This window comes from Lagenorhynchus albirostris, chromosome 3 (genome assembly GCF_949774975.1).
Source record: "Lagenorhynchus albirostris chromosome 3, mLagAlb1.1, whole genome shotgun sequence".
In the NCBI taxonomy this organism is placed as follows: domain Eukaryota; kingdom Metazoa; phylum Chordata; class Mammalia; order Artiodactyla; family Delphinidae; genus Lagenorhynchus; species Lagenorhynchus albirostris.
Genome location: NC_083097.1, coordinates 142,882,818 through 142,898,716, shown reverse-complemented (window position 1 = coordinate 142,898,716; position 15,899 = coordinate 142,882,818). Strand labels below are relative to the sequence as shown.

Below are 15,899 nucleotides of genomic sequence, written 5' to 3'. Positions count from 1 at the left end.
TCCCAGTTCAGGCTACTAGGCTCCCTTGCCTAAATAAAACACAGCCTCCTACCCCACTTCACTGACCATCTTGTCTCCCTGTAACATACTCCATCAACTGGAGCAAGCATCGTTTCTCTGAAATGCCTTCAGGAGCCAGTTTCTCTCTCCCACTCCATCTCCTCTGTCCCCACACCACATTCAGCTAATCTGAACTTCTTTTAGATCCTTGGAACAACTCATCTTTGTCCCATCCAGATCTTTGCATATGTTCTATCTTTTGCCTGAATGCTCTTTCTTGCCTCTTTGATCACCCACCTCTTCCTCATCCTTCAAGGGTATGAAAGGATGTCACAATTTCTGAGACCCCTGATGCACAATTCTGGGTTAGATACCTCTCCAAAGCCATCCAGTATTTTCCCTTTTGCGCTGTTTATCAGACCATATCTAGTTCTACGTCTATTATTTCTTTCCTCTTTAGGATTGCTGAGTTTTGTGAGGTTAGTGACCATGTTTGCCTTATTCACTGCTGTGTCCCATAACTTAGCACGATTGCCTCGCGGGCACCCCTTAAAAATACGGCAGTGCTTCAGATGTAGAGAACACATGTATGGACAACCAAGGGGGGAAAGCGGCGGGGGTGGTGGTGGTGGGATGAATTGGGCAATTGGGATTGACATGTATACATTGATGTGTATAAAATGGATGACTAATAAGAACCTGCTGTATAAAAAAAAATAAATAGAATAAAATTTAAAAATTCAAAAATAAATTAAAAAAATAAGGCAGTGCTTTAGAAACTCAAAGACTATCCATGATACAAAAAGGCATGCCAGGGGAAAGACTGATGGAAAAAGGCAATTTAAATGGTCAAGCAGTGGGACAATATTGAAATGTTGGAAGCTTCCCATGGGATGAGAAACTTGGAAATAAAATAAATTAAGAAAGATAATGGTCATGACGTAGTGAACATCGATATAAAGAAGCCAGGAAAAAAAAAGACAGTCTTAGAAGATTCTACCTTAAAGGCAGGAGTTATGATACCATCCCCCAAAACGGGGGGAAAAAATGAAAACAGATTTTGAGGAAAATAAAATTAAGTTTTCTACTGGATTTTCTATGAAAAATATTCCAAGGGCAGTTGGGGACGCAGATATGGGAGCTTGGAAAGACTGCACTTGTTTCAGACTTGAGTGCCACTAGTATTGGAGGCATGTATTATCAGGCCGGTCAATATTCTTTACCTATGTCTGATATCAGAACATTTATTTTTATATCCTATATGGCATTTATTCCATCAGCCTTAGAAAGTACTCACTATAAGCTACCTCTAGGTATAGCCTAAGCCCAAGACATGGCCAACTGAAGTCAGAGTGACAGAGGAATGAGCATGTGTCCCATGCCAGGCCCATCTGAATCTTCCTCAGGAATGTTCTGCTGATGACTGCAGAAGACTGTTTCCAATGATGCTACTCAGGGAAGAGACATGAGAGTGGGGTTATCAACAGACAACTTCCAACAGATCTGTCTCCAAAGTAAAGCCAAGTAAAGAGAATGAGAAAAAAGACTTCAGTGTGAGGCCAGATGTATTGCTAGATTCTCCAATGACATAAGACAAAGCAACAGATTTTTTCATAAGCTAATTTCAGTTGAGATATTATCCTACTTGTAACTCAAAGAGTCTTGAGAAGCATAAGCAGTGAACATTCATATTGTACAAACGAGACTGTTCTAAAGGAAGTGCCATGAGAAGAAAGAGGGAAGGTCTCAGGTGAAATGGAGAATTACCGCGGAAAAAGAACAGGAAAAGGAAGACAATTCAAAGAAACTTAGATCCAAAGTTGAATGCGAAATTGACAGTAGATAATTACCGAAAGAATAACAACTGGGAAACATGAAGACTGTAATGCTAGAAGGGCAGTGAATACAACAATGAAAATCCAGATAAGTTCAACTGTCTAAGTGAAAAGGACTCTAAATTATTACATGTAGAGTGATGAGAATTAAATAATTTTCATCCAGAGTTTATATTCATAAAATCTTCTTGTAATTTAAACCCATTCCTAAGATTTACATGCCATTTATATGCTATAAAACAAAAATCTTAAAAAAAAATTGTATCCAGTGACACTACCTTAGAGCATTTTTCCAATCTTTTTCTTTTTTTTACTTGTAAAATTGTCGGACTAGCAACTCTTACAGTGTGTTGGCATCAGCTGACAGTTGCTACATGGTATTTTTCATTCCTTTCTAAAAATAGGGAAATAACCTGTGAGTTATGTTCATCTTTGGGAGCAAAAGGTACGGTGCGTAGGGAGTCAAACACACGCTATCAACAACTGGAAGAGAAATTCTGGCTTTGAAGATGTCAGAAGTTTTGCAAGTCACAGGAAACAAATCGAAGGTGTGGATGTGGGAAGAAGGGAGATTTCTGTCACACACAATATTGTAAGGGTTGGAGGGAAGATGATCACCACTCTTGCTGACAATAGTATTAAAACAGTAGTAATCATAACTGCTAGCATGTATTCAGCACTTTATTAAAAGAAAGACAACATCCATAGCGTACATGCATAATCGTAAGAAAGGATCCCAACAATCCTATTGATGGAAACATTTACAAGAACAGAAAATAAGACTTAGTCTAGTCTGTGCTCTAGAATGTGATCAAGGTCATACTGATCAAACACAGCAATACTGGGACACAGACACAGTTTAACTCTGGGTCTGCACTGTTAACTGCTCTCCCATATGCCTTTCAGATGAAGCAACAAGCATTCAAGTTAGCCAGCAAGAAGATGACAGATCATCTTACATTGAAATGTTGTAGAGCCCTTCTTTTTCTGAAGGTTTTTTTTTTTAAAGCAACAACACAACCAAAGACTAAGAAGTAAAACGCTATTCTCAGTTGAGGTATGAAAAGAAGTCTTGCCTAGGGGTGGAAGAATAAATGGAAAGCAATCTTCTCAAGGTACTGGTCAGCCTTCCAAATACTGACCAACGAAACTCCTGAATTTCCCTGAAACATAATGGTTTATTGTGGCAGATAAATTGAAAGGCTGGGGTTTTCAAAATAGAACCTAACTGTTGCTTTGGGTACAGTGGAAAAATAACTATTTTAACACAATGGTATAAACAGAAATGCTCACAGGTTTCCAATGTACTTCAACAATTATAACATACATTAATTGAATCGATACAGGTAACACTTGAGTTTACTGGTAGTTCATGAGTTTTCAGCTCATTAGCACATGTTTAATTTATGCTATGCCAAATTACACAGAGCAAAAACGTATTGCCCAAATTATTTTAAAGATCACAAGAGTGGAAATTAGTTTATGAAATGCCAAAATCAAACCTAGCCTCAAATGTGTACGTGTGTGTGTTGATGTATTTTTAAAGGGTATCAAGGGGTTAGTGAAAGTTGTTTCTGTGCTAGATCTGATGGAGAGAAGAGATGCAAGCATCCTTTCAAAAATCCAGTCTTCCTCTAGTTCTTTCTTCAACCTTGACCCAGACAGACAGCCTGAGGTACAGAGACAGAATTCAATCTTGGCCCCCTCTCAAGGGACTTGCACCACTAACTGGAAAGAAGGGCTGTTAGAGGGGTGAGAAGCCTGGCGGAACTCTCTGGCCCACTGAGCCTTGGCTATAGCCCAGAAACCAGTCCGTTCTGCTTACCTAAGCAATAGCATTTAGAGAGTGACCCCTTTCTTGGTTAGTGCTCCGGGATGAGAGGTGGTGCAAAAAGCAATGACCTAGGGGAGGGAAGAGAATCAGTGTTCACAGCCTGGTGCACATACTGACACTGGGAGCTTTCTCCTACAGGGGTGGGTGGTGGAGAAGCACTGTAGGAAGGTAGGCTTCCAGGGAGTTTGGGATAGTTGTGCACATGGAGGGGAATGGGCGAGAACAGGAATCTAGATCAGCACTGAGGCTGGTGGTGCTCATTCTATGTTCCATCAACATTAGGGATTATACTTCCTATACTGAGAAAGGCTTATAGGTGTTGATACCTAAAAGGTTTCTCCATTGAATTTCATGGCCTTTGACTGAAGCTGAATGGCTTGTTCTCATTGGTTTACTTATTTATTTGAGAAGTGCTCAAACATAACGGTTTAAAACACAGCTCTTGAATCCAGCTCCCTGGATGTGAAACCTGTCTCCAGTTCTTCCTATGTTGGTGACCTTGGATGACGTATTTAATCTCCCCATGCCTAGGTTTCCTAATCCATAAAAAAAGGGATTAATAATAGTACCTACCGTACAACATTGCTCTGAACATTGACTGAATTACTACAAGTAAAATGCTTCGACAGGCACCTGACATGAAGAAAGTCTCCATAATTGTTAGCCATGATTCTTTTGTTATTATGATTGCTGTTGTTTAATACATCTGAAGACTGGACAGTAATCCTGGTGAAGCACAGAATTAGACCAGAGTCACAGGTACATAAATATGCAAAAGCAGAGTTCAAAGCTAACTTTAGGCTCCTAAGCCACGGGAGGATGTCTTGTATATCACACTGTTCTACACCCTAACTTCAGGGTCCAAAAGAACAAGCTGATACAACCTGCCTGGGAACTTGGCTGACCTACGTTATTCAAAGTGGCATCTATTTCAAAGATTAGGCTGCGACTGGGTCTGCCCAGGGATCAGACCACTGGTCACTTTTGTCAGGCGCATTAACTCTCAGACCACTAGGATGCTATTTAGTGCAGGATTAGTCATTTACTAATTACTAATGACTCCAGCGGCCATAGACCTAAGGTCAATAATTTTCTCCCTTCACACCAGGAGGATCCAGCACAGAGAGGCCAGACAGGTAATTTGCATTGTCTCTTCGTAGGAGAAGAGACCCACAACAGAAGGAGGCAGAGGAGGATTCTGTGTTGAAAGCAAGCAAAGAAGTTTTACTTTGACAGGAGTTTCCATAAGCTTCTCAGGGGAACATGTGGCTCATCTCTCCTGCTGGGACCTGGCAGGTTCTCACATTTGATACTTGCTGCCAGCCAGTTGGGGAAACAGGACAAGGTCTGACCCGGGCCCCAAATCACTTCTGCTAGCTGGCAAGTCTTTTCCCCTCTGAGCATCTGGAGAGTCATCCAACTGTGTGTGCCAAACTTGCTTGTATGTGAGAAGCGCGTTTGTTTTATGATCAGTGCCTTGGGTTTTAAATAAGAATACCGTAGGAGATGATCCCGCTCTGATCCTTGCTAATGTACCTCTAGGCTAATAAGTGCCGAGGTGATCCTCCTCTTTGATTTCATGAATAAGAAAATAAAATGGGAAATGCATGACAGTTTTTAAAAAGTACTGTTATTACTGAGTGTAAAATTTGTTTTAATCCTCTCTGGAGTGGCTAGGTTTCACTTTAAAAGTGCTACTTGCCGGGCGTCCCTGGTGGCACAGTGGTTGAGAGTCCGCCTGGCGATGCAGGGGACACGGGTTCGTGCCCCGGTCTGGGAAGATCCCACGTGCTGCGGAGTGGCTGGGCCCGTGAGCCGTGGCCGCTGAGCCTGCGCGTCCGGAGCCTGTGCTCCGCAACAGGAGAGGCCACAACAGTGAGAGGCCCGCGTACCGCAAAAAAAAAAAGAAAAGAAAAGAAAAGAAAAAAAAAAAGTGCTGCTTGCCAGATTGCATCTCCTGTTCCTCTTCTCCTTAAATATGTGCTTATTTACTTCCTGCAGAGTTCAATTTTAGAACCCATCAAAGTAGATCCACTCAGACTGACTACATTTTCATGCATAAATTCATAGATGTCTTCAGAAGGAATTGCACTTGCATATGCAAATACTTCCAATGCCTTTTCATTTCTACTTTTGGCCTGCACAGTTTTTAATTCATGCAAACACATTACACAAACAAATATGGGCTCAATAACAACACAAGGCATGTGTGAATTGTTAATTGCAAAGCTAGCAGTTTGATATGGCCAAGCGACTTCCATTATTATCAATGGAGAGGAACAAGATTAAACAGGAAGAATAAAGGTATATATGAAAATAAAATCCCAAGCACTTGGTTTCATTTTATGTAAATATTAATAAGGGAAAAGGTGATAGGCAAATCCACATTTCAACAATAATCTGGGATCTACAGCTCAGTGCACAATGATCCAGAAGCCAGGATGCACCTTCAATGAGACTTAGGAAGGAGAGGCCACATTTCAGCCCAGAATCATGAGAAACAAAAACGTATGCAGTAGTATCATAAATAAAACCAAAAGTACAGCAGAAAATGAAAGGCTTTCAACCGTGTTGAACGTGCATCACCTTTCAAAATATTTGAGTCTTGTATTAGAGATGTTCTTGGGAATAACAGGTAGGTGTCCTCATTTTTCATAGTGGATATTTAAGCCCTCCCTTAATTAAGCTGTGATTCCTCATATATATATATATATTTTTTTTTTTCCTCCAATTCCCACTACATGCACTTTGGGGTCGGGTGAGAATTTAACAAAGTAAAACATTTGTTGACGGTACTCACAGATCAAACACATTTGATACAGAACAATTTTCAAGGAACCCTCCCCCTGTTTGCAAAACGTTTCATTTACATGAAGGCAACTCAGAAAATAAGAGTGAAGATTAAATAAAACGTGTATTCTGCAAGGGTCTACAATGGCAGTGGAAAAACAATTTTAGCTGCTTCTCCACTGATTTTGTTGAATATTCTATTAAATATAAAAGTTGAACCTAGGCTAAACAAGGAGAATTTGAGAACGTGTTATTTTTAGAACAACCACTGGATTATAGGATATATACATATATATTACATATAAGTGGTATTTTCTAATAGATAAGTAAAGTAACTTAAGGAAGCTAAGACACCAGGAATGGAATTCCAAGCTGCTATAGAGTAAATGTTTGTGACCCTCCAAAATTTTTTACATGAAATGAAAACCACAGTGGTATTTGGAGGTGGGACTTTGGGAAGGTAAATAAGTTACAAGGGTGGAGCCCTCATGAATGGGTTCAGTGCCCTTTTTTTTAAAAGAGGCCCCAGAGAGCTCTCTTGCCCTCTTCAGCCATACGAGGATACAAGAAAAGATGGCTGTCCGTGGGCCAGGGAAAGACCTCTCACCAGACCCCAAATCTGCCAGTCCCTTGACCTTGGACCTCCCTGCTTCCAGAACTGTGCAAAATAAATTTCTGTTGTTCATAAGCCACTGGTTCACGGTATTTTGTTACAGCAGCCTGAAAGGACTAAGACACAAGTTAAGGTATCTCATGAGGAATTAAGTTAGTCGCAACATTTACTGACAGGGACATAGAACAAGAACTACAGAATCGGTGTTATAAACACATGATGCAGTAACCCAGCAGGCAGGCCGTTGACCCTTGGCACAGGCAGAGCGACCCTTCCTGGTGCATTCACTGTATTTTTGTGCATACACTTGTAATTTTGCTAAGTCTTTATGTAAATCACATACACGGCAAGGCTGGTACACAAAGCACAACACGTGGAGCCCGTGAGTCAACTCAGACACACTGCTTCTCAGGACTGTTTGTGCTTGAATCTACCTGTCCATACATTTATAGCAACTCATGACAAGTGATAACAAAATTCTCCACGGACAGTGACTACGAAGAGAATGCCAACTGTTAGTGCTTGGAGCGAAAACATTCTCCTCCCCAAAGAAATCAAAATACTATATGAAAATTAAGTTTGTGTGAAAGTACATGGGAATTATATCAGTGGAACTGAAATTGGAATTCACCTGTGCTCCAAAACAAACAAAAAAATGTGTAACTCAGAATTAACATCACATTTTTTTTTGGGGGGGGAAGAGAGAAATTAAACATTATTGTATCAGGGGTGTGGTTCAAATATGTTTTTATCATTATAGCATTTGTTCAAAGAGAATATAACCAAGAAGCCCAAAGTGAGAAGCAGGAGAAATCTGAACTCTGGGAGGCTTGTGTGCTGGTTTCAAGGAAAATAGTTTAAAAATCACAGATAATTCCATGTTCCTCAAGATCAGAATCCGTAATGGTTTCAGGAACAACCCTCATGGGGTCAAGGGTCTGCTGTCTGTCACATCTGTCAAAACCTACCCTGGTAGGTCTCCGAAAGCAACTACCAAATTGTCAAAGAATTGAGTGTCTAGAACAAAACAGGCCCTTGTATAATCCCCACAGGAGTTTGATATGGGTTCATGAGAAGATTGTTCTCTTAAACTAAACTTTAATGGGGAGTTGATGCCGGCCTGCTTTGCTCCCCATTTCTACCAACCTCTCTCATCGACGTGCAACAGTGCAAGAATGTAAGACAGCTCGGACCATCAGTGCGGTCAGCTCTACATACCTTGTCTTGGGAACTCATCTGACTCCCGGTGAACAAGGTCTGTGACTCGGTTTCCATAGTGCATCCTGCTATCGTGGTCATAGGCCTTCAGAGTCTCGCTGGAGCTGTAGGACTTCTGCGTGGGCACGCGACAGTCTTCGCTGTCTAGCGAAGAACTCGTGTAGCGACACTCTTTGCCACACCGCCCCCTGGTCAGAGAGCGGTGTCGCCGATCCTTGACATCCATTATCCAGGTCCGGCAGAAGGCCGATGCTTTCCGAAAAGTCAGGCCTGAGTTTGGGCACTTGTCACTTGGCCACCTAAAAACATCACAGGAGAAAAACCCAGATTGTGATCCTAAGAAATGTTGCTTTCAGTTCTGACTCACGCCCTGACTCAGATAAAAACACAAGAAGGCAAATTTGGTCAGCGCTGCATCATTTCTTCTGCAAACGCTTAATGTATACTTAAACAATCAGCCTTAATAGAAGAACTTGACACAGTAAATTAATTCTCTTGCTGTTTAATTGAATAGATTTGGGGAAAAAAGTAATAGCAAAATAACTCATCTTTTGATTTTCTATATGTGCAAAGATGGCATGATAAGTCTGTCACTCTAATGCAAGATCTTACTGCAAAGTGGTTCAAAGCAAATCTGATTTTATTCCACTTTAATTACACTCTGTTTTTGCTATCGAAGGACTGGGGAAAAACAAATACCAAAATTAAATAAATAAAAATAAAAGAAAGGCGTATGAGGCGTAAATATATGCTGGCGATGCTTTAGTAATGGTACCAGGTCACATTCGACTAACATAAAATTTGCCTGGCTGCGTCTGGAGAATAATAATATAAGGCATTCTTGACATGCAATCTTCCTCTGATTTCTTTAATGAGCCTTCAGGAAACTCCTCATCTGTTTTCTCTTCTTCGCAAATCTGTATCTTGGACACACCTGGTCTCTTCTTTCCCCTAGTCACCTACCTACAGGACATCACCTTGCTCACAGAGGTCTAACTGGCACAACCCCGTGACCATCAACCTAAGCCTACCCATACTGTCCTTTTCATGGCTGGGATATCCACTGTGGCAAAGAAAAACGGGGAAGAGCACTGAACACAGTAGGTAAGCTGATGCAAAGAAGCCAGAGGACACAGTCAATGTCAGCGTGGAAGTTTTTGCTGCTGCAGAGTGAATTCAAGTGTCTTAACATTAATGCAATTTCTAGATGTCCAAAAACCTCTCCCTTAATTCCCAATGTGTGATCTCAACATTTTAGAATCCATATTACAGGCTGGTTAAGAGCATGGCTACTGGAGTCTTGTTGGATGCCAATCCCATCATGGCCACTGAGAAGCCAGAGCCCTTGTAAAATTACTCCTGGCCTTCAAACTCCATTTCTCAAACAGTGAAAGTGGAAAATAATAGTATTTATTGCATAGAGTGTTTATAAAAATTAAAGTAGATACTGTGGTAAAGCTCTCAATATGCTGCCTAACAACATGGTGGGGACTCTATAAGAAGTGTTTTTTTTTTTCTCCTCTGAATGATTAAAAACAATTTTTTGTCTTAGGTAAGTAGTTGCAAATTTGCATAAGGCAGAGGGTAGAGATGATCACATGAGTCCCTGAAACTCAAACTTCTAATGATAGATATCAATACCTGAACAACACACAGATAAAGGAAGACCTTTAGCACCTACCGAGGATGTGTAAGAATGTGTGCACCAATAATGAGGAGCCACAAGTGTTTTTTAGGGGATTTGGCTGTTTTTAATGGATTTTATCATTTTCTTCTCTTCTGCTTCACTTTGAGTTTTTTCTTTTTAATGTTTGCAGTGTTCCTAACTCATGAAATCCTATCTCCTCTAATTTGCATCATGCTTTGGAAAGTGCGCTGACTTTCTACATGTGTATGTATGTGATTTTATTTTACACATATTTTTTTAAAATCACGCTCTAAGAGGGAGCCTAAAGGCTTATTACCTATTTATAAAGTACAAGAAATTTAGTGTCTGGACATTTTGACTTCTAATTTGGTTGCCTAGTGATCTTTTCCCACTAAACTCCTCTTTCTTAGCTATGCCCTTGATAGTTCAGTTTGTCAGCAATGTCACCTCCAGATAAATGATAGACATTTATATAAAATGAGGTAAGAAAATGACAAATCTTAGCCAGGAAAGCTAATTTCTTAGGAAACGCACAGACTGTCGGACTGTAGACATTTTGCACTTAGCCTGCTATTTAACTATTAATTTCCAATATAAAAAAAGACAAAACAGAAGAATTTATATTAAAATCTGGGTCTTGAGCTTATCATGAAAAGTCGGGCAGTCTAGAAATGCCCACTTCCAAAAAGATGGAATAAATGTCCTTTTACCTATTTCTCCCATGAGGTACAGCTAAAGACCCTGTATAATATATATGAAACAACCATAAGAAGAATCTGAAAGGTGGGAATAAGAGGTCGACGAACTAGTGCCCTCAGGACTCAAGGAACAATACTGTGGTGAGTTTCTGATATTTCTTTTGGCCCTATATATCTCAGACTTGGAGCTAAAGACACTGGCAACCCAGACACAGCAATAGACCCCGACAACAAAAGTTCCAACGAAAGTTTGCTTCCTCTAGCCAAAGGACTATGAAAGGGGCAGCCTAACAAGAGAGGAAACATTTAGATACTAACCATCTCACTCCAGCCAAACAACATAGAAAATTCAGTAGCCCTACTCCTACTTTCACCAGCAAAAGCCAAGTGCGGAGCCTAGATTTCCATGCTGCTGAGGAAGCGACAAGGCATCCCAACCCCAAACAGTGGTTTCAGAGAAGACTAAGAAGGAAGCTAGACATTCATGCTTTTCAGGAAGTCATGAGCCCATCCTTTCCTCAGAGAGAGCCTGACCTTCCACTTCCCCTGGGTGGTAATAAGGTGCCACTCTCCTCTTCTGGGGTGGTATAGGAGGAGGACTAGTGGAGACTCAGGACTTTCATTATCACCCAGTGGAAATGAGTCCTTCTGCCCATGGTTGGTGGCTGTTGGTATCAGTAGACATCATGCGGGGAGGAATAATGAGGCACTCCTATCCCTACCATTGAGGGAGGTATCAGTGGAGGTCTAGTGGGGAACCAGAACTCCCAACTCCTCCCCTCTCCCAGCTCCTAATGAGGAACTATCTGCCCTTGGGTTTTGGCAAAGACTGAGTAGGGAACCTGAACTTTTATGCCAAACTAGCAATAATGAGGTGGAATCCTTCATCTAACACAGCAGTGTCAGGGGAAACCAACTATAATAGAAGGTTTAAAATAAGTCATAGACTCTCATAATACCCCAAATGTCCAAACTTCACAAAAAAACAAAAACCTGTCACTCCAAGCACTAGAAAGGTTTCAAACTGAATGAAAAGAGTTTAATCAATAGATGCCAACACTGAGAGGACAAAGATGTTAGAACTATTTGACACAGATTTTAAAACAGCCATCATAAAATGCCTCAATAGCAATTATGGACACACTTTTAAAAAATGGAAAATAGAAAGTCTCATTAAAAAAACAGAAAATCTTAGCAAACAAACAGAAGATATAAAGAAGACTCTGATGGAAATTTTAGAAGTGAAAATTAACATAACTAAAATAAAAAACCTTAATAGATGGGTTCAAGAGAAGAATGAAGAGACAGAAAAAATGACGAGGGAACTTGAACACTGAACAATGGAAATTACCCACTCTATACAGTAGATTAACAAATAGACTAAAGAAGAAAAAATGAACAGAGCCTCAAGGATGTATGGAATGATAGCAAAAGACTTAATGTTTATGCTGTCAGAGTCCCAGAGGAAAAGAAGATGAAAGAGGGGCTGAGAAAGTGCTAAAATAGCAACTGGATACATCCAAATTTGCCAAACACATAAAGCTACGCATTCAAGATGCTGAACAAACCCCAAACAGAATAACTCCAAATGCATCCATTTTAAGATATATCACAGTTAAACTTCTGAAAACTTAAGACAAAGAAAATCTTGAAAGCTGTGAAAGAAGAATGACACCTTACCTATAGGGGAAAGCAATCTGAATGAAAGTAGATTTCTCATCATACCATGGAGGCCAGAAAGAAATGGCACAACATTTTTCAAATGCTGAGAGAAAGGAAGTTTCAACACAGAAAACTAGATCCAGTGAAAATATGCTTCTAGAATGAAGGAGAAAACATGACATTCTCAGATGGAGGAAAACTAAGAGAAATTATGACCAGCAGACTTATTCTAAATAAATTGCTAAAGAGGTAGTTCTCTAAAACAGAAAGAAAATAATAAAGTAATAAATCTTGGAAATAGTGAAAGAAGAAATAAGAAAAAAAGAAAATACGTGGCTAGCAAAAATATTAGTAAAGACAACAGACATTCTCCTTTTGAGTTTTCCAAATTATTTTTAATGGCTGAAGTAAAAATTATAACACTGTCTGATGAGGTTCTAAATATATGTAGAGGGCACATTTAAGAAATATTATAAATGAGGAGGGTAAAAAGATATAAAGGGAGGTAGGGTTTCCACAATTTACTCTAACTGGTAAAATGGTGAAATCAGTAAACTGTGATAAGATATGTAGGCATAACGTAACAACTAAAAAAGCTATACAAAGAGATGCACTCAAAAACACTATAGATAAATCAAAATGGAGTTCAAAAAATGTTCAATAACCACCAGGAAAGAAGGAAGAAAAAGAAAGAAATGAAAACTAGAGAGAACAAGAGAACAAATAGAAAACAAAGTGTAAAATGTCAGACTTAGGCCCTAAAATAGCAATAATTACGTTAAATGGAAGCGGTCTAAATACATGAATTAAAAAATAGAGATCTTCAGAGTGAATTTAAAAATATGACCCAACTCTATTCTGTCAACAAGGAAGTAACTTTAAATATAACAATGTAGACATGTTGAGAGTAAAACAAAGGAAAAAGATATATAATGCAAACATTGATAAAAAGAAAGCAGGAGTGACTATATGAATTTTAGATAAAGTGGACTTCATAGGAAAGAAAATTATCAGAGACAGAGAGGAGCATTATATGATGATGAAAGGACCAATCCTCCAAAAAGAAGTAGCAATTCTAAATATGTATGTACCAAAAAAAAAAAAAAAAAAAAGCTGCAAAATATATTAAGCCAAAAATAACAGAATTGAAAGGAAAAATAAATAATCCATAATTACAGTTGGAGATTTCAATGCTGGAGTTTCAACAACTGATAAAACAACTAGACAGAAAATCAAGACTGGTACAGAATCAAAACACCATCAACCAACAAGACCTACTCAATACTTACAGAATATTCCTCCCAACAACAGAAAACTGTATACCCTTTTTAAGTGCCCATGTAACATATCAAGACAGGACATAGCCTGGATCATAAAACAAACCTGAAAAGTTTTGGAAGAACTGAATTCATACAGAGTATGTTCTCTTACCACAATGGAATCAAACTGAATCAGTAACAAAGTTGAGAAGGAAATCTCTATAAACATTTGAAAACTAAACAGCACTTTTTCTAAATAATTCATGGGTAAAAGAAGTAGTCTCATGCAAGATCAAAATATATATTAAAGTAAAGGAAAACGGATATATAACATATCAAAATTTGTGAGAAACTGCTAAAGCAGTGTTGAGAGAGAAATTTACAGAGCTAAACACATTCACTGGAAAATAAGAAAAGTCTCAAACCAATAATCCAACTTCTAGATTCTAGAAAAAGAAGGAAAAAGAAAAAAAAAAAAACCTCAAAGTAAAAAGAAGGAAGGGAATAATAAAGAACCACATTAAATAAAACTGTACACATAAAAACAATATAGAAAGGCAATGAAACAGGTTGTTTCTTTGAAAAAAAATCAATAAAATTGACAAACTTCTGGCAAGAGTGACAAAGTAAAAAGGAAGACACATGAGATATCACTAGAGACCTTGATGGCATAAACAAGATTCTTAGAGAATAATTCAAAGAAATCTACAAAAGTAAATTTGACAACAAAGATGAAATGGAGCAACAACTCAAAATCCTAAGAATATCAGAAGTCACCTAATACGAAATAGATCATTTGACTCACCTTGTGACTAACAAGAAAATTTAATTTGTGATTTTAAAGCTCACACACTATACAGACTGCCAACAAACACATGAAAAAATGCTTAACATCATTAATCATTAGAGAAATGCAAATCTAAACTACAATGAGATATCATCTCACACCAGTCAGAATGGCCATCATCAAAAAATCTACAAACAATAAGTGCTGGAGAGGGTGTGGAGAAAAGGGAACACTCTTGCACTGCTGGTGGGAATGTGAATTGGTACAGCCACTATGGAGAACAGTATGGAGGTTCCTTAAAAAACTAAAATTAGAACTACCATACGACCCAGCAATCCCACTACTGGGAATATACCCTGAGAAAACCATAATTCAAAAAGAGTCATGTACCAAAATGTTCATTGCAGCTCTATTTACAATAGCCAGGAGATGGAAACAACCTAAGTGTCCATCAACAGATGAATGGATAAAGAAGATGTGGCACATATATACAATGGAATATTACTCAGCCATAAAAAGAAATGAAATTGAGCTATTTATAATGAGGTGGATGGACCTAGAGTCTGTCATACAGAGTGAAGTCAGTCAGAAAGAGAAAGACAAATACCATATGCTAACACATATATATGGAATTTAAGAAAAAAAAATGTCATGAAGAACCTAGGGGTAAGACAGGAATAAAGACACAGACCTAGTAGAGAATGGACTTGAGGATATGGGGAGGGGGAAGGGTAAGCTGTGACAAAGTGAGAGAGTGGCATGGACATATATACACTACCAAACGTAAAATAGATAGCTAGTGGGAAGCAGCTGCATAGCACAGGGAGATCAGCTTGTTGCTTTGTGACCACCTAGAGGGGTGGGATAGGGAGGGTGGGAGGGAGACGCAAGAGGGAAGAGATATGGGAACATATGTATATGTATAACTGATTCACTTTGTTATAAAGCAGAAACTAACACACCATGGTAAAGCAATTATACTCCAATAAAGATGTAAAAAAAAAAAAAAAGCTCACACACACAAAATCTCAGACCCAGATGATTTCACTGGAGAATTCCATCAAATGTTTAAAGAAGAATTAGCACCAATTCTATAAAATCTCTCCCAGAAAACAGAAGAGGAAGCACTTTATAATTCATTTTATGAAGTTACTTACACTGATACCATAACCAGACAAAGACAGTACCAAAAAACAAACTAAAGACCAATATTTTCCATGAATATAGATGCATAAATTCTCAGCAAGTATAAGTCAACAATATATAAAAAATAATTATACATCTTGACCACATAGGGTTTTTTCTGGGTTTGCAAGGATGGCTCAGTATTTTAAAACCAATCAATGTAATCCACCATATTAACAAGCTAAAGAAGAAAAATCAATAAATGTACAAAAAGCATCTGGCAAAAATCTACATCTACTCATGATAAAAACTCTGGAAAATAGTAGAGGGAACTTCCTCAACTTGGTAAAGAGTATCAAAAAAGACAAACAAAAAACCCCTACAGCTAACATTATACTTAATGGTGACAGACTAAACACTTTTCCCTAAG

The 15,899-nt window shown here is 38.7% G+C and overlaps 1 protein-coding gene across 1 annotated transcript in view; it reads right to left on the bottom strand.

Moving 5' to 3' along the window:
• Positions 1-15,899, bottom strand: part of TENM2 (teneurin transmembrane protein 2) — a 1,157,329-nt gene that overhangs the window by 986,995 nt on the left and 154,435 nt on the right. Inside the window, 1 exon segment of the mRNA XM_060144169.1 lies at positions 8,291-8,589. Within this exon segment, the coding sequence (XP_060000152.1) occupies positions 8,291-8,516 (226 nt within the window). The 5' untranslated portion in view covers positions 8,517-8,589.